Source organism: Dermacentor andersoni, chromosome 8 (genome assembly GCF_023375885.2).
Source record: "Dermacentor andersoni chromosome 8, qqDerAnde1_hic_scaffold, whole genome shotgun sequence".
Classification (NCBI taxonomy): Eukaryota; Metazoa; Arthropoda; class Arachnida; order Ixodida; family Ixodidae; genus Dermacentor; species Dermacentor andersoni.
The window spans coordinates 55741822-55761240 of NC_092821.1; the positions used below are offsets into that span (position 1 = coordinate 55741822).

At 44.7% G+C, this 19419-nt stretch overlaps 1 protein-coding gene across 1 annotated transcript in view; it reads right to left on the bottom strand.

Annotated features, from left to right (window-relative positions):
- LOC129383489 (glutathione hydrolase-like YwrD proenzyme) overlaps window positions 1-19419 on the bottom strand; it is a 77070-nt gene that overhangs the window by 43635 nt on the left and 14016 nt on the right. The window contains exons 5-6 of the mRNA XM_072284073.1: window positions 13150-13405; window positions 2788-2956 (exon numbers count right to left, since the gene is read on the bottom strand). Coding sequence (XP_072140174.1) covers window positions 2788-2956; window positions 13150-13405 — 425 coding nt within the window. The remainder of the gene's footprint in view (window positions 1-2787; window positions 2957-13149; window positions 13406-19419) is intronic.

Sequence of the window (19419 nt, forward strand, 5' to 3'; positions counted from 1 at the left end):
CAAGCCAACTGATATACGTCGCCCTACATAAACTCACGCGGCGGCGTCGCTTCGTGACCGAATTATAGCCCAAGATGCCCACCTGCCGCTTGGCTCCATCATCCTTTACGTTGATGCAAGCATCCAGGACTGTGAAAGAACCACTGCAATTTATGGCAGATGCGCACCTGCTCTTAATAAGACGACCCGCTTTCAAATCCAAGAGCCTCCTTCCTCCTTTTGTGCTGAGCTCCTTGCTGTCCGAGAAGCGTTGTGCTCTGTGGCCGCCTTTCCCATGGTCTCTACGGCGCGCATCGTCATCCACATTGATGCCCTCCAGGCGACGCGGCTTCTGCGACGTGTCAGTCGCAGCCCTGACATATGTCAACAGATTCATCTTCTGGCGGCACGCATCCCGCAGCCAATATCTGTAGAGTGGATCCCACGCGACCTTCTAAGCTTCCAAAGCCGTGCGGATTCTGCGACCCGTCTAGCCACCTCTCCATCGTCACTGTCTCAACTTTTTCATCTAGATGATGCCACCCTCTTTTTATAAAGAAAGGAGCACCTCCGGCGCCGCACACGTGCTCTCATACCTCCGTTTGCGGTAAACCTCCCCCGCGGTCTTACCCGTGCAGAGGAGGTTGCGCTTCGGAGGATCATGGTCGGGGTTGCCCTCACTCCTGCCGTGACTAGGAAGTGGCCGCACTTTCGCCCGTTATATCCGTCGCGAAATGCTGAAGCAGACATCCACCACCTGCTGTGGGTTTGGCCTGCACTGAAACCGACGAGGCTCCGGCACCTCGCAGCAGCGGGACTCTCGCCGCATAATCCGAGCGATTACACTGCTTGGACGCAGAGACTACATTATCGATCCCTCTTGGACTACATTAGATCAGCAAATCTTTTTTCATTCATTTATTCATCCTTATTCACCCCCATCCCATACCCCTGTATGCCCTGAGGCATTTAGCCTCGCATTAAAAAAAAAAAAAAAAACTATCGTTTGCGGTTTCGCTGTGCAACCAGTTTTAGAGCATGGACTGGAGATCATCTTTTTTGTCCAGTTTTGAATTGAAGTCGCCCTTGACCACAGTATACTGAGTATTCATATTGTCAGTGCTAACTTACGTCTTGAAATAATTGTTCTGCGTCAGTATCTTGACTGCATCTATGCGCGCAGGCATCACTTCCTTTTATTCATATATACTACTTAGCTTTAGTGCGATGACTCTTACCCTTTAGTTATTAACTAAAGCTACAGGTTATGCTCTTACGCACTAGAAATCATATCGCGTAGTCTCTCTTGCCTTGAAGGACTCAGTAGTAGAAGACGCGGTCATTCGTCAGTCAAGTATATGACTCAGTGGCTCTGCAAATACCACAACACAGAAGGATGAGCAAGCGAGAACAAGGTGAAAGCCGGAGCCAAAGTTTCGAAAAGTGGACTTGCAGAAACGTAAATAATAACGGAAAAATGAGACATCTATTGAATCGTAGCAATTGCTACAAAGAATACCCATACGGGTTCCTCCAAAGAAAAGCCGTGCAGTTGAATAAAAATCAGTCCTGGTCTGGGAATCGGAGCAGGGACCACGGCCTTTACGGGGCATACGCTCACCACCTGAGCTAACCAGGGGGCTAGCAGATGGCAGGGTGAAGTAGAACTTATCAGCAACTGGAATCAAGGAGAAAAGTTTAAGGTAATAGTTCTGTGGGAAGCCGCAAGTTCGATAGAAATAATTAAAGAAAGACAAATGAGACATCCACCCAATCGTGCTGATTGCTATAAAGGACACCCATACGGGTTCCTTGAAAGAAAAGCCTCACATTTGAAGAAAAATTGCTACAACTGAGTGGGTGTCTCATTTTCCCTTTACCAATACATAATCATACCTGAGGCAAGGTCTATTATTTCCTCAAACAGCACTCGTAAATTCACTTTACTCTGGAAGGTTCCTGTGTTGAACGATTTAAGGTTGATGGAGGTTTTCTGTAACCGCCTGTCCACACCATACATAGTTAGGACCCTCTGATACGTCCAAAGTCTGACCGCCACCTCAGTCACGTGCTCCGTAGCCACTGGGGATTGAGGGTCAAAAAATATTTGCAAGCTACCATCGGATCAACTTGGGCCACTGAGTATGTGGCAATGTGTAGATATGTGCCACTCTTCAATGGGCCTCTTTCACGCCATCATAGGTCCGCGTACTATATGGGAATAGGTAAGTACCGCTGTTTCGCGAAAGCGAGATGCGCTATGACTGCAGTGGGTGTATGCCCCTCTTCGATGACCCTCTCACCTACTAGGGTCACGGGGTATGCGTCGAAAGATGTGTGACAAGCGAGGGAACAATTATCAGCGTTCGCAGGCACCTACGTGCCACGCTTTTCGTTCAGAGGCCAAGTGCGCGCTTCTCGGCCGCGTCTCTAGATGGGGCACCATGTACAGAAAGAAGCGCGACAGAGGAGCCCTGTTGTCACATACACCTTTCTCAGCGTTTCCATTGAACCACGCGCCATACATTTCGGAAGCCACGTGCAGGCTGAGCCGTGGCGCCGCTGCATGGCGCTGACTGTTCTTACGGAAGCGCGAAATAGGAGCTTCGGGGCAGTTCAAGCCTCACACATATATTATTTCACTGGCTGAAACACGTTGCGTCGCTATATTGATTCAATGCTAAACGCATTACCGTCGACAGTCATTGTGAGATAGGCTCTGCTGATTTTTTTCGACAATAAAACGCCTAAAAATATGCAAGCTGTTGGTGTCGGAATGAATAGTTTGGTAACTTAAGGTTCGCTCACCTGTCTAGACTCACCATCTCTGCACACTTGCGCGCGTGTTCCTTGGAAACCATTTTCTCCAGTGAGCCTCCGGCTGCAACATCTGCCACGCATCGGAGCCCATCAGCAATGGCGTGGCGAAGGGCTTCAATCGTCAGGTGTTCGAATTGTCCTGGAGTTTCCTGTAGGCCTGTTTGTAGCGATAGAATGGGTAGACTTGTTTCTGTGCCTGTGCACTAGGATGCCTCTTACTGCACCCTTACATTTTCGTCCTGCCTTCGAAGATTAGAATACTTGTTCAGGCGGATTAGAAAACATAAAACAGCTAACAAAACTGGACGTCGCAATATTATGCCCTAGTTTGTTGGGCAAATATTCTGATCGCCTCATACGTCGGATTGAACTTGTAGTAACTCCAAGAGCATTATTACCGCAATGTTCAGAATAGCGACCTAGTAAAAGTGTGTTTAAAGTATTCATATAATTTTTGACTTTTACAGCAACAGAGTATAATATACGCAAATACGCATCTCATCGGTTAGATAAGATTCATACTTATTTGTAATATATCAAGCAGGGAGTAGGCATTCTGTGACTGTATCCCGACGGCGAGATGTTGTCTAGAGGACGGTTCATTTCGACCACCACTAACTGGTTGCAGCTGTGCAAGGGAGAATGTGGCGGCCTAGTGGCGCTTCCCTCGATCTCTAATGTATCCCAACAAAGCCAATCAGCACTTTAGCAACAGCCAGAAATGAAGTGTCCATTATGTGGACATTTGCAAAATAACCCCTCCTGATCGTTCATTCCTTTTTACTCAAATGATTGCGTGCACGGGCAAAGTTCGAGGCTCGCGCACGGATGAATGAGAAACTTTCAAACTATTTTGATAAATTAAGATATACCGTATGAATATTACACGGAATGTGTCAAGGTTGCAAGTTCCGAAATACGGATATTAGAAATTGGGCACCATTCGATAAATATATATTGTCACGTGGTGGTGACGTTGAAGAACACAGTAGCAATACTGTGAACGACAAAACTAGCTTTTATTGGGCGAACCTGTGCCCACAAGACAGGCTACACTTATAGCACAACGATAGCGGTGAACACGGTCGGCGATCGTCCAAAATCTGATCAGCGGGTCCAGTGCGTCGGCTTTTATACATCAATCGTCGAATGTTCCAGACTAATCGTTGGGACCCGCGTGCCTTCCACAAAGTTCTACACCATTCGCGTCAGGTGATGAAATCAGATAACATAAGGTTAGGCGACAACAGACAGGAGATAGAAGCATCGATAACTTTCCAGAAACTACGGATACATGCAGGCACGTCCCGCGCTGTGCGATAACATTTGTTACGCGGCGAAACGTGGTCACCCGATAAAGATAAGTACACGGGTCAATATTACACGGATATTATTTCTCGCCTCAGCCTGCGCTCTGCTTCCCGCCTTCCTACTGCACCTTCGCTCTTAAGTAGAAGAAAAATATACATAAATATTTGCCCGAAAGCACTGCTACCACTATTTCCTATCTTACGGCCTCTGTGAGGGCTCTAGAATAGTAGATTGACTACTCTAGGATCTATTACTTGTGCTGACAACATTATCGAATTACACAAAGGTGGCCTTGGGATCCAGGGTCAGGGCGCTTCTTTCGCACGGTGCGGTTTTTGTGGCGTAGAATCGAGTTGTTTCGCCGAAGCCGAATTAGTTCTTGAGGCCCGTCACTTTCACTATGTCGGTCTCACGGGTTTCGGCGACGAAAGGGCGGAAACATATGCGCTGTGCGTGCAAGCGTTTGGCCTGCCCAGGCAGTCGCATTTGAATTGTTTAAATGCAGGCGTTCAAGTAAGCCGCAGGTTAAAATAGAAATGCCTTCGAGGGTAGTGGGCATCTACAGGTAAGCTACCTGTCTGTTTTCGACCTTCATGGGCACATCCGCACTGCGAGTCGTGTAGCACTATATGACATAGCACCCCCAATACATGCAATGACATCTCTCGTGCTTCAGAAGATAAATGCGGATATTACGTACTGATACAACGAGGCTAAAAGAGTTCTGTGAAATTACCTGGTCAGTGTGTCTTGAGATAAAAAGAAATGAGAGTTCTGTTCGTGAGTCGGGGTGAGCCTTTGTCTTTGTATTTAGCTGATCCGCTATATAAGGTCGTCTGCGATCGGTGGCTGGCGCTTGTCCGGGTTTGCAATACGCACTGTTTCAGGTAGGGGAAGCACGGCTTGGGAACACAGCAGACACCTGCTGTGCGTAGGAATTATGAAACCCCATTGAAACGTGAGAAGGGAATAACATCCAATCGGACGAAGTTAGGTTTCTTACAAGATGTTTCCAATATTTAGCGAGGGTCTCTTATTCAGCAAAATTACTTGTATTAGTGTAAGTACATGACTTGTAATCAAATTGAACAAGTTTTAATAGAATTTAGCTGTGCGCGCAGTGTTAGAAAGCAAACTAGCGGTGCTGTGCGCAGGTTGACATGTCCAAAGCTAAGCGCTGTTTGCAGTTCCTTCTAAATTTTGTGCCCAAAAATAATCGGGGAACTCACCACGTTGAATGCGAAAACAACACTTTCTGCTTACACCCCTATACCAAAGCCCATTATCAAAATGAACATTGCAAGTGTCATGATCAACTTCAGACCTGCCTAAGTAGTTACCGTTCCTGGTACTTACTATGCCTGCGGACAAAACACATCGGAGAGAATGCCCCTGCTGTAAACATATTAGAAACCGTAATGCTGCGCCAGGAAAGTACAAACAATCAGAACCATATGAAGCTTAAGCATTGCTCAATGTAGAGGGTGTCCTAGCTAATTTTAGCAAGAGTTTAAACATGCGCCGATTCACTCTGAAACGACGCGACCAAATGCATGTTGCTCACTATTGCCGTTCTAGTTTGAAGTTTAGTTCTTTCTTCATTACAGAAAGAGGAAACAAGAGCTAAAGGCCCTTTGGCCTGACAGGGGCTCTTGCTCCTAAGCGAGTTGGGCTTGCATGATGATCCAATGTACGAAAAAAGCAAATATAACAAGAAACAAGCAAGTACGATGTAGAAAATACAAATAAACAAGATAATGTGTACATTATACAATGACTATGTGAAAAAAACATTTATGTTTCAATTTTGGTTTGTGCAGTCACATTACAGTGCAGATTAAGCAGTATATATATATATATATATATATATATATATATATATATATATATATATATATATATATATATATATATATATATATATATATATATATATATATGGTGCATAAGAATATTTAGTTCGATAGCATTTTATGTATAAATAATTTGATTGTGTATGAGAAGGTTTTTATACAGTGCTTAAAATTAGGCGCACAGAAATCAATTTTTGCTCAACGATGTTTAGTAGCCTTGGTATTTGATAGTTTACATCCTGACCTGCGTAGTTAGTACGCGTGAATGGTATTTTCTTGATTTGGTAACGTAATGGGTATCGAGGAGAAGTGGGTATGCTGACAACATGGAGCCTGTTTGTTTTTATATGTAACAGTAATATATATTAAAATACTTGATTTGCTCGGATCAGTAAATGTTCGCCGAAGAGATTGTGTGTGGGCAAGTCAAGCGGCCTACCATGGTAGTTTTCAAAAATTCGGGCTACTCGTTTTTGCAAGCTTAATAACTTATCATAGTTTTTTGCTGCAGTTGTCCCCCAAATCAAGACACAATAAGTTAGCTTCGAGTGAAAAAGGGCGTAGTACATTGCTTTCTTTAGCCATAATGGTATTCGATCACCTATATTATACATACAGCCTACTACTTTGCTAAGATCATTGCTAAGCTTATTGACATGATTGTCCCAGGAGAGGTTCTCTTGGAACCATACCCCCCAATACTTTTGCGTTGTTACTTGTTCTAGCCTCTTTGCTTGAAATAGAACAGTTATATTAACAGGCAATGGCTTGTTTATCGGTTGAAATATTATATATTTGGTTTTGTTGACATTCAATTGTAGTTTGTTGATGCACAGCCATTGAGATAATAAGTTTAATAATCATTTATTTCTTTTTGCAAGCATTGGAAGGAAGACTTGTATGGGGTAAGTCACACTAATTTTATATTCTGCTTAAATGCATAATTATTCAAGATAAATTAACCAACTTCTGAAGTAATGAAGCTAGGCCAAATATTTCAATTGGAAAGTTGTAGAGCACTTTACTAACCGTCCGATTATGCTGTTTATAAGCCACTATCTATGAGGCATTCGTGCTTTTCGCCTATGATATATGCCAGCGAAATACAAAAATATACCACGTGACATGCCGGCTTGCGCGTCGTCATTCCAGCATTCCGAAACGTTTCTCGTACAAACGAACAAAGCATCTAGCAGGGTGTGCTGCCGCTTAAAACGCGACAGGACAGTGACGCAGGTGTTGGCTATGCAATTTACGGCACTGATGTGCTTCCCTAGCGGCTGTTCATGATAGCGATAAGCAGGCGTAGCGCCAGCACACCAGGCTGAATGCTATGCTCGTCTGTACGCGGAGCGCTTGGAAGCGCTAAAATCACGGCGCTGAAGCGGACAGCTCAAGTGGTGTTTTTGTGTATTTCGCGGTCGTCAGCAATAAGCAGAAAAACACTAATGCGTAATTGATAAAAATTATGCTACTGTTGAATCGGAAGTTTTGCAAAGAGCTGTAGAACTGTCTAATCACAAGTTTTTCCCTAACTTCATTTCTTTCGAAGTTGGCTAATTTATCTTGACTAATTGTGCAATTAGCCAGAATAGAAAGAATAGTGTGACTTGCTCCATGTAATAGCCAGTCTGGGGAAAGGACACAATATTCCTTTTTATAATTTTTTTACACTTCTACGCCGCGACTTGTAGAATCAATAGAGTTGCAAGTTTGAAGAAATCTGAAACCGAAGTGAAGAAGCCGAACTGAGGGCAGGTGGCACGGCAGCTGGAAGGACAAAAGAACAAAACGAAAGAAAAGAAGTGCTAGGTGAAGAACGTGCGGAGGAGCTCGAGCAATGAAGCTACGATGGTAGCAGATCGAGTGCGACCCTCGGGATGAGCTCCTGCCGTTCTTCCTACTGCGGCTGAGGGACCAAGGGCCAGATGCGGAGGCCTGTTCCGCGACCAGGGACGAGGCCTGCTGAGCGGCTCCTGCCAGGCCGCATTTGCTGAAGGTCGTTCCCGGTCGAGGCCTACCGATGTGCTGCCAACGTGGGTTAAGCGTGGGCCGCGGTCCTTGTGATTTGCGGCCACACATCGTAGTGGTGTCCTGAACGTAGGCAGGCGCAGCCGTGCGCCGGCGACTGTTCCAGCTGGAGCAACCGTGCCACCTCTGCCTCGGTTCACCTCGGCGACCGTACCGCGCAACGACAAGCGAGCTGTCACGACCCAAATTGTGAGATGGTGTTTTGAACTCTTGCCGCACTGAACGTTGGTGTAGGAGTGGTTGTCTTAACTCCATGTCCTTCTCTGGACTGAGCGTCGCGTACATCTGTCTGCACGTAACTCTTGAGCTATGATGCTCTTTTATTTCCTTGTGCTTTCCTTTGCCCATCGTTTGTGTGGAAGATAAACATTGTTTTGGCCTACTAGCGTTTCTTCCACATCCTTTCTCTTCCTAAGACAGCCGAACTGGTGTCGAACGTCCATAATCATCACAATCATCACAATCCGAGGAGACGGAAGACAGCAGGCTGAAGTCTCGAACGCCGGCGATCAAGGCTCCAGGGAACGCAGCCATCCATGGAGCTGCCGCCCGACCGTCGCCCTTGGCCGAGACGTTCGCCAGCACGAGTACTACAGCTCGGAGCGTGACTTGGCTTGCTGCTGCGTAACTTCTTGCCACGAGCATTGCGGATCGCTGGCAAAACGTTTCCTCGATCGGCCGTTCTGCGGAGCACCGCCCATGGCCTCGCTAATGGCCGAGTATGCGCCGAGCACTGCGGCTCGCGCGCAAGCTGTACACTGGGCTGGCTGACCATTCCTGCAACGAGCACTGCGGCTCGCATGCACGCAGGCTGCTGAGCGGTCGTCCCTCGTTTATGGAGAGCGATCTTCGTCTCCCTGTCCAACATTTAAGCGCCTTCTACGTCGTCACGCCATCACCCCTCACTCGGGCAACCTCTCGTCTCTTGTCTAGCGAACCGTGACCTGTTTAGAACTGTTTGTTTCTCGGACACACGGCGGCCTTGGCAGTTCCAGCCTAGTCATGTCATCTCATCTGCTTTAAGCTCGTTTGTGATTGTAGTTTGGTCTTTGTAGTTTGCATAAATGTAGTTTGCGTTTTCATCATGTGTTAGACTACTTTTCTTGCGTCCTTTCATCATCGCGCGGCACGACAACCAAGTGTGACGAAAGTCCCGTAACCTTCTTTACAGCCAGCAACATACATATGGTCACGTCGTCTTAGAGTGCGTCTGCCTATTATTAAACGCTGGCTAAAATTAGCTGGGACAGCCTGTATATTGGTAATGTGCCTGTCTAAACAAAGTACACTGCGCGATTTGAAACGCCATAACATATTTAAAATACACACGATGAAAGCAGTGACCAATTCTCCGTGAAGAAGGAGGCCCCGAGTGAACTGTTTTGGATAAACGAACATGTTATCAGTCATCTTTTCTCGATGCGCAAGCGTCGTATCCAAGTCGCTCACCGACACGCGTCTTCTTTAGGTAAGCGATGAGATGCAACATTGCTGTCTTTGCACCGCGATGACAGCTGTGCTTCAAAATACAACAAAACTTTGTCGACATCCGTGTTTGTTTTATATTTAGAGCTTGTGCGTTGCGGCGTCACGGTGATTTCAGAGCTGCCAGGCACTCAGCGTATGCCGGGAGAGGAGACCGCCTTTTGCTTGAAGCCCGAACTAGGATCCGTTTGTTCTCGGTGCACCCATTGAGCAGCGAGGATTATTTGGTAGCCGTGTTGACGTTAACTTATTTGTTCTAACTCAGTGTACTGAAATATCCAGGGAAGAAACGAGTATCTCATTCATGTATGTTTCAATAAAACTTGGTGCTGGGCTAGTTGGTGATGTTTTCTTTAAAACTGATGGTAGCGCTAAAAAGGATGGTCACACGATGAAAAGACGACACGACGACGAGGGAACGCAGCGTTCCCTCGTCGTCGTGTCGTCTTTTCATCGTGTGTCCGTCCATTTTAGCGCTACCATCAGTTTTAAAAAATCATGTATGTTGTTTTTTCAGACATTACGGGAGTACATGACAACATCGATGGGACCATAATATGGGATGCATTTGAAGGGGAAGGCTTACGCAACAACTGCATATGGGATTTAAGGGAGATTTACCTGGACAATATAATGCGCATTGCATGGGAAGGGATGAGGAGCGATGGGAAAGTTGAGACCAGCAAGCGAACGAGATAAGGTTGCCCTTTGTTCCTGCTATTGTTAGCGATGTAGACAGTAAGGATGGAAAAGGTGCTAGAAGGAATGAATAACGGTTTATTCTGTCATACAAACAGGCTGACGTAGAAGTAGAGCAGCATCTTCGACGTCTATTTTATGCGGGCGATACTGCGATGCATGCTAAATGGCAAAGTGATATTACCCCGTGGTCGTGACGGTCTGCGTCACCGTACAGAAACTGTGATAACGAAACGAAGTTTTGCTGGACCAACTTGGGCCTGCTAAACAAGTGACACTGGAAGCACAGCGATATCGGTGAACGCAGTCGGTGACCGTTGAAATCTGACCAGCGGTGATCAACATCGCTCGTCGAAATTTCTAGTGTAATTGCTGGGGCCCGCGTGTTTTCTGGAAGCTAATACACAATTTCTGTCGCGCATGCAATCTCATTCTACAAGGTTCGGCGAGGACATATACAACAAACAGAATCAACGTTAATATTCGCGTAAGTTGTCAGTTGTGCAGGTGCGCCTTGAGGTGAGCGATGTGTTTAAGTTGTTAGCGGGTGAAATGTAGTCCCCGAGAAAAGGAGAAATAAGTAGGCGTGTGAACATACAACGTCTCACTAATATCTGCCGACACGAAGGTGAGAATTCATGATTAAAACTTAGCGTTTTTAAACGACGTGTTGTGGTATCCAACGAAACAGTGAACAGAGAGTGCCCATACATGGGCAGGAAATACCTCGGGTGAAAGAATACAAATAGCTTGGTGTATGAATAAATGTAAAGCAAATATACATAGAAACACAGGAAGACAAACTATTAGCAAATGAAGAGGAATGAGGCCATAGTGAAACAGAAAGCGCTATGGTAATACAAGGGCTACAACGTGCTCCGAGGTATGTGGAAAGGTGCAATGGTTCTAGGACTTACGTTTAGAAACAAGGTTGCTTACATGTTGTTATGTGTACAGTAAGGACGCAATGCCAACCAAATGTCTGTGGGATGCCTCGCATTGGGCGCTCACGAGAAGGCTACAAATGATGGTGCACAGGGCGATATCGGCTGCAGAAAATTTGAAGTGAGAGATGCTTACAGTGGAATTAATTTTAATTAACGTCTGAGGATTATGAAAGCAACTGGGTTGCGTGAATGTTCAAGGATTTATAGAGGATAAACATTGACTCACATTGGAGAAAAATAACTAGGAAGCTTATCGCCAAGCATGCAACCGGTATAGTAAACAACAAGGAAACAATGGACGTGAAACGCATACTGAGAGCGCCCGAGACCATTTCCTTGGTGGCGGCAATGAAAAAAGAAAAACACGGTATAAGTAACTACCCAGCACGTAAGAAGGAAATCAGGAAAGAAACAATTTAAAATAATTTAAACGGAAGCTCTTTACTTTTCGAAGCTAGACAGGGATGCCTTAGAACGCTTAGTTATAAGCGAGGCATACCAAACAAGAAGACGTGCTTGCTGTGGCAAAGCTAGAGAAAGAAAGAACATGTTTTATGACAATGTGAATATATGTATCGAACCATCGGTTTACTTTCCGCTGGCTTCCTTAGAACACTTGCGTTTAGGGATAGCACGAGGGAAGTTCACATGTGCGCTATAGAATATAGCAAAAGGCGACTGGAGGTTTAGGTCGGTGGCTCAACTCATCGCCCCATTTCAAAGAGGGCGGTCATAGCATCAATCCATCCATCCAGTGCGGACAGGGTATAGCATTCGACGTAATATAATATAGGGCTGGCAGTAAACACTCCCAAGTGCTCGAATGTAAAAGAAAATGTTCTCCTACTGTTTAGTAGCGCATATCCATTTCGCTTCGTAACAATCGTAGGAATTTTCAAGGTTTGTTGGTTGGATTACCGCACTCTCGATTCCGGAGGGGATGGGGTGACAACAATCCCACCCCGCGGGCGTTACGGGTTGTTCGACTGGCTGACCGGTGATAATGCCCACTCCTGATCGACAGTGGACCCGAGGCCCGAGGCAAGAGGCAAGAACGAACTGTCTAACTAAACTCAAAATCGTACAAGCGAAGTATGATGAGAACCCACACAGAATACATCCACGCGTCCAGCCTAACCGGCCGTTACCAGTTAATAATACCAAGATAATACACGACAAGTGAATGATTAACCCGGCAATACACGCGACACAAACAAATAAAAGTAACGACAACCGAACTCTGGCGCAACGCGCCAAACAAAGCCCACCACGTCTGAATATCTAACACTCGCGAATTATAGAAAGGAATGCGCAGGAAAATGAAAAATACACGCGACAATAAACGCGGCAAACACTACACTAACAGAAAATAAAAAAATGAACACGCGATGAATAAGAAAATGAAAGATGAAACGCGATTTAAAAAATAAAAGAGACTGGTGGAAAGTTCTGAGAGCAGGTTGGAACATCAGGCTTATCTGTGGCATGCTCGCCGAGATCCCGATCTGAAGAATGTCGGGCTGTTGGTAACTCGCTGCCGAAGATCTTGGGAGACTTGCACCGTCTGTCGATCTACTGGCGAAGACTCCGGCCGGGGAGTTTCAGCCTGCTTACCACATCTTCAGCTGTCTCTTGGTGCACGACTCTTCCAAACTACTGGCGCACGACTTGGTACAAACTACTCTGCTCGCTCTATTACGCTTTGGCGAACCACGTGACCAACCGGTCCGGCGAGCTCAGGAACAATGGGGAGCCCTCCTCCCGATCGCCGTGCAAGCGGCCCTGCGGCTTCGGCGGAAATCGCGGCCATCTCGAGATAGCCGCGGGCACGCACTTTGTGACATGGATATTGATGCCCATTAATCGTAAACGTACCCAGCGATGACTAAAATGAGTTTTGGAAGCGTGGTTGCACAAGGTAAGCTTTTACAGTAGGAAGATCAGATACCAAAAGAAACATTTACGAATGTAGGAAGTGCAATTGCGATGGAAATAGGGAAATTGTGCCACACGGCTGAGCTCACCCCTCAATTGAAAGCACTCGAGTATGTTGAGCGCCTCTAGCAGTACGGCTCCCTGGGTGGGTAGCGGGGTCGTGTACACCTTCACATTACCGCGGTAGGTCGTGGAAGCGGGCTCCACATCGAGGGGTTCCGCCGATTCAAGGTGATCTGCAAGGTCCCGAGTAGAAAGGACACCACCCGCTCGGCGCACGGCGTCAGCAATGTTTTCGGCTACGATGCCTTTGTACACGGCCTGGGGTCCCTCGTGGGCGAACTTCTGCAAACAGGCAAGACCACGTCATTCGTATAATTTGTGACCTTGTTCTCCAATGGCGCAAAATACGTGCATTAAAACAGCCAAGGTGACACAGGCCTGTCAAAGCAACGACGTTGTTTTATTGTCCAACGGGTAGACATGAGCACCTGCGCACTTGTTATGATCAAAAAAAGTGTTGCTCGCAGAAGAAATGCGCGAGGATGTGTACAAGACCGGATTAGTGCTAGGAGCACATCTATTGTTTTCTTCTTGCAACGTAGGAAAGAATGCATGCGACAACCCTCATTGTCTTAATGTATAAAGGTATTCACGAGTGCCCATAAGTCCTAGTGACAACCGACAAAGAAGAAAAACCACCAACCGATCATGCCTTGATGTTAGGCATGGTAGGGAGCTTCATAGCTGCAGCTGGGCGGGTTTTCGACAAAGCCGATGAAGTCATTCCCGGTAACTTGGCAATGGTCACTGGCAACGCCCATGTGATGTAAAGTATAGCTGCTGAAAGTGTTTCTGTGCGCTGGACTAAATGTGCCATTCTTCGGTTTACTGTGGTACTGATCTTGGGAAAGATACGCCTATATTGTTGGTTAGTTCGTCTGTGGAGTCAGGTAGGCTGTAGGGTTCCCAAGTTTAGGCCAGGGATGGTAGCCATCAAGCGTAGGGTAGCGCGGGCGACCTGGTCAGCTATTATATGCGTGAAAGTTATTGTAGAGGTATTGAGATCTCATTTGGTATCTTGGAAATTATGATGTCGTAGTTCCTTGGGAACAAACCCTCTTTGGAGTAGTTTGCACGCGCTTTGGAGTGCGTTTTTGTAAATACGTGGGTGGGTTGTTTCGGCGAATGTTTGATGACTGTAATAATTGATCCTACTTGGGCCTAGTGCGTTTCTATTGGTAACATATACACTGTGTAAAAGAAGTTTAGTGCCGACTTCCATTCTTTTGCTCGCGTGTGTGCAATTGTGGAGTATATGTCTGGGATAAGTAGAGGCCTAGGTGTGCACCGTGAAATGGTAGGGGCCATGTCAGCGGTGAAATTGCGTGCGCAACAGCGAGCTGCTGGTGATGAACATTGATGAGGAGCACAATAATATCACCGTGCAGCAACTCCCTACGCCTGTGTTTGGATGCTCGGCCGCATGCTGATACGCGACAACCGCGACGCTTCTACCACTGGTGGCTGCCGGATATCCAACTGGAAATAATTAACAAACAAAACAATGCCTTCATGACGTCACTCATGAGGTCAGAAGGAAGAGCAAGAGAGCACGCAGCTGGGGAAGGAGGAGGGTTGCCGCGGAAGCCCTACTTTCTCACTTCGCACGCAAGCAGGATGTGGTAATTCTCTCGTCAGGTTCACTGGCAGCGCGGCGACATACGTTAAATTGCGGAGCAGGACCCGCTGAAGTGTGCCGTGTTTAAAAAGCGCTTTTCTTTCTGCCGCGTTTACATTGCAAGCTTCTGTGCATCCTTTAAAGCACTGTGTTATCGGCGGTATACACCATCACCAGCAATTATAATGAAAAGTATTTATATAAGAAACACCGCTAACGACCAATATTCGCTGTTGAAATGCTACATTTAGTCATTTCATAAAATTAGTCACTTTAACGTACTAACTTGGGGTTTAGTTCAGGACTACAGGCTAACTAGTCCACAGATAAAGATATATTCAATCCGCAATGTGCACTATAGTGGAGGCTAGCATAAAGAAAGCTTCGGGGCACCAACATTCGTTTATTTTGTTCGTGTGTTGTAAGTGGATCAAGTAAAACTGGTTGATTTCTCAGTTAGCCAAAATTCAACGCAAGTGAAAGCTTAACGGTTTTGTTTTTATTCATACATTTCGTACTGAAAAAAAGACTGATCTCCATGCAGTGCGAAAGTGTCAATTTGCAGAAAAATGAAGAGAAAATACATAGCTTAAGCCTTCTTGTGTACAATCAGGGGCGCATCAAAACGCCACAAGGAATTACGTGGGTCCATCGTTTCGCCGTCATTGCTCTTGAAATTTGATAAATCATCACGGCAATGTTTCTTTTTTTTACTTTAGCCTTCGCTGTTGATGTCGACAAAGTAAATAGTGAAAAAATTTATAGTAAAAAAAAACACGCACCCAAGCCCTTCATTGCAAGTATTTCACGAGCAGCAGTTGAGCTGCCGTCATGACGATTGAGTCGAGCAATGCTAATCTTATGCGAGTTCACTCAGGCTTGCACAGAACTGGTTTGTTCATGCAAAATGAAGACCTGCTAGTAAAATAGAGGGATATACATGTGCTTACCTGTTTTCATTAGGAAAACTGAAAAACATCGCAGAACTAGAAATCCCGAAGTTAGAACACCACAGAGCCGCAGAAGACATGTGATGCACCGTTTAAGCCATCTTCATCCTCCATTCCTTGCACGCCTGATCAAGCTTCTCTGTCTTATCTTTACCATTTTCATACTTGGCACCACAACTGAAGCTGATGACCGAGCACGATCCTATTTGGGATATCGCTGAGCGAGTGGCAAGTGTGAGCGGAGGGAAGCTGGACGGACAGGCAAGGTCAGCCAGTTCCCGCTTTTGACCCGATTTAGAATTCACAAAAAAAGAAATTAAATAATTGCTAAACATGAAGAAAAGTTGCTTGCCATTAGCTGAAATTTCTTTATTTCTAAGAACTTGTGCATGGCAAGAAGTGTGAACGCCCATACATACTTTAGCTCGTTCCACAAGATCTTGGGATGTCCGGCAAATGTTGAGAGCACGCATGTCCTTGAAACCGAAACCAGCCCTCGCCTTCCGGGGGTTACTAATGCTTTGTCACTCGTATTCCGTCTGCGGCTTTGTGGCATTAGGTATCACTTGAGTTAGTACTTAGTTACTCAGAACTTTCCAAATTAATCAACAAGCGTAAGACAGCTGACTTATTATACTTCCCTATGTCTGCTGTCTTACGCTGGTTGAATAATTTCGAAAGTTCTGAATAGAACTGACAGAACTTTCGAAATTATTCTACAAGCGTAAGACAGCTCGCATAAGGAAGTATAATATGGATAGAATTAAACATGCTCACAGGAACGGAAGAAGCCAAAAAGCAGTGACGAAGAAACTAGGAATAGGCAAGAATCAGATGTTTGCGTTAATAGACAAAGCCGACAATATCATTACTAATATGGATGAGGAATGCTATAGAGAATATTCTGAGGAATGCTATAGAGATTTATACAGTACCAGTGGCACCCATGACGATATTGGAAGAGAGAATAGTGGAGAGGAATTTGAAATCCCACAAGTAACGCCGGAAGAACTAAAGAAAGCCTTGGGAGCCATGCAAAGGGGGAAGGCAGCTGGGGAGGATCAGGAAACAGCAGATTTGTTGAAGGATGGTGGGCAGATTGTTCTAGAAAAACTGGCCACCCTGTACACGCAATTCCTTATGACTTCGAGTGTACCAGAATCTTGGAAGGACGTTAACATATTCCTAATCCATAAGAAAGGGGACGCCAAAGACTTGAAAAATTATAGACCGATCAGCTTACTGTCCGTTGCCAACAAAGTATTTACTAAGGTAATTGCAAATAGAATCAGGAACACCTTAGGCTTCCGTCAACCAAAGGACCAGGCCGGATTTCGTAAAGGCAACTCAACAATAGACCATATTCACACTATCAATCAGGTGATAGAGAAATGTGCGGAATATAACCAACCCTTATACATAGCTTTCATCGATTACGAAAAAGCGTTTGATTCAGTCGAAACCTCAGCAGTCATGGAGGCATTACCTAATCAGGGTGTAGATGAAACATGTGTAAAAATACTGAAAGATATCTATAGCGGCTCCACAGCCACCGTAGTCCTCAATATAGAAAGTAGAAAAATCCCAATAAAGAAAAGCGTGAGGCAGGGTGATACGATCTCTCCAATGCTAATCACAGCGTGTTTACAGGAGGTATTCAGAGAACTGGATCTGGAAGAATTGGGGATAAGAGTTAATGGAGAATACCTTAGTAAATTGCGATTCGCTGATGATATTGCCGTGCTTAGTAACCGAGGGGACCAACTGCAATGCATGGTCACTGACCTGGACAGGCAAAGCAGAAGGGTGGGTCTAAAAATTAACCTGCAGAAAACTAAAGTAATGTTTAACAGTCTCGGAAGAGAACAGCAGTTTACGATAGGTAGGGAGGCACTGGAAGTGGTAAGGGAATGCAGCTACTTAGGATAGGTAGTGGCTGCGGATCCGGATCATGAGACTGAAATAACCAGAAGAATAAGAATGGGTTGGGGTGCGTTAGGCAGGCAATCTCAGATCATGAACAGCAGGTTGTCATTATATCTCAAGAGAAAAGTGTATAACAGCTGTGCCTTACCAGTACTCACGTACGGGGCAGAAACCTGGAGGCTTACGAAAAGGGTCCTATTTAAATTGAGGATGACGCAACGACCTATGGAAAGAAGAATGATAGCTGTAACGTTAAGGGATAAGAAAAGAGCAGATTGAGTGAGGGAACAAACGCGATTTAATGACATCTTAGCTGAAATAAAGAAAAAGAAATGGGCATGTGCATGACATGTAATGAGGAGGGATGATAACCGATGGTTATGAAGGGTGACGGACTGGATTCCAAGTGAAGGGAAGCGTAGCAGGGGGCGGCAGAAAGTTAGGTGGGCGGATGACATTAAGAAGTTTGTAGGGACAACATGGCCACAAGTAGTATATAACCGGGGTAGTTGGAGAAGTATGGGAGAGGCCTTTGCCCTGCAGTGGGCGTAACCAGGCTGGTGACCATGATGAGTTAGTGCTTGTAGCTGCGTTACCACTTACAGAGGAAAATGAAATTTTGTGTATTGAAACAAAGTCCCACACGTGAACTGGAAATTGGCTTGTGACAAGGCTTGCGCATTGCCCTTCAAGCTACTATGGCCCCTTTTCTATTAAAACAACATTGTAAATCAGAATCAGAATCAGAATCAGTTTTATTCATGACAAAATGAGGATAATTACAACATATGTATATACAGAAGGAGGTCCCGTAGTTAGAAACTGAAATGGGACCTCCTGTGCATGATGACTAGAAATAAGAATACATACAACAATGGCAACATGAAAAATTTACTAATAAAGGTTTTAGGAGAGAAAGCATAAATGAACAGAAAAGCAGCATAAGTACGTATTAAACAAAAACAAGGCTTCGACTTAGTCACCGAAAGGTGAAACTACAAAAATAGCTAAGAAGAAAGAAAGCAATATATATATATATATATATATATATATATATATATATATATATATATATATATATATATATATATATATATATATATATATATATATATATATATACATACATATATATATATATATATATATATATGCGGGAAGGAAATCAAGAGACAAAGAGAAAGTTAATAATACAACTCATACTATACTCAAATGGGAAAGTCGGAGGAAGCTAAAAGAAAATGCTTAAGTTCTGTACGAAATCTGTGAGCTTTGAACAATTTTAAAGGGAATGGTAACGTATTCCACAGAGATAAATCTGAAAAGTGTAGTGACTGCTTACCATAGTTGGTGCGAAATAAGGGTAAAATGAAGTTAATATCTTCAGCAAATCTTGTATTATTTGTATTAGTAAGGGATGTCTTTGGTATGATGGTTGCTGGAAAGCATTGTTTAATGCCCTAAAAATTAATATGGCCAGGCTATATTTAACAAGGTCAGTCACATTAAAATATTATGTGCATGTAACAGCCGAGATGCGCTAATGCTACGAGGTGAAAATATTATTAGCCGAATAGCTCGATTCTCAATGACTTGCAATGAAGTTAGGTGACTGTTATAAGTGTTTCCCCATGATTCAATGTTATAGTTAATATGAGAATGAACAAAAGCATAATAAAGCGACATGAGAGTAAAAAAGGATAAATATGGTCGTGCTTTGATTAAAACGCGTATCCCGTATGCTATTTTCTTTTTAACATTAGAAATGTGAAGGTGAAATTTGAGATGGCGGTCAAATACCG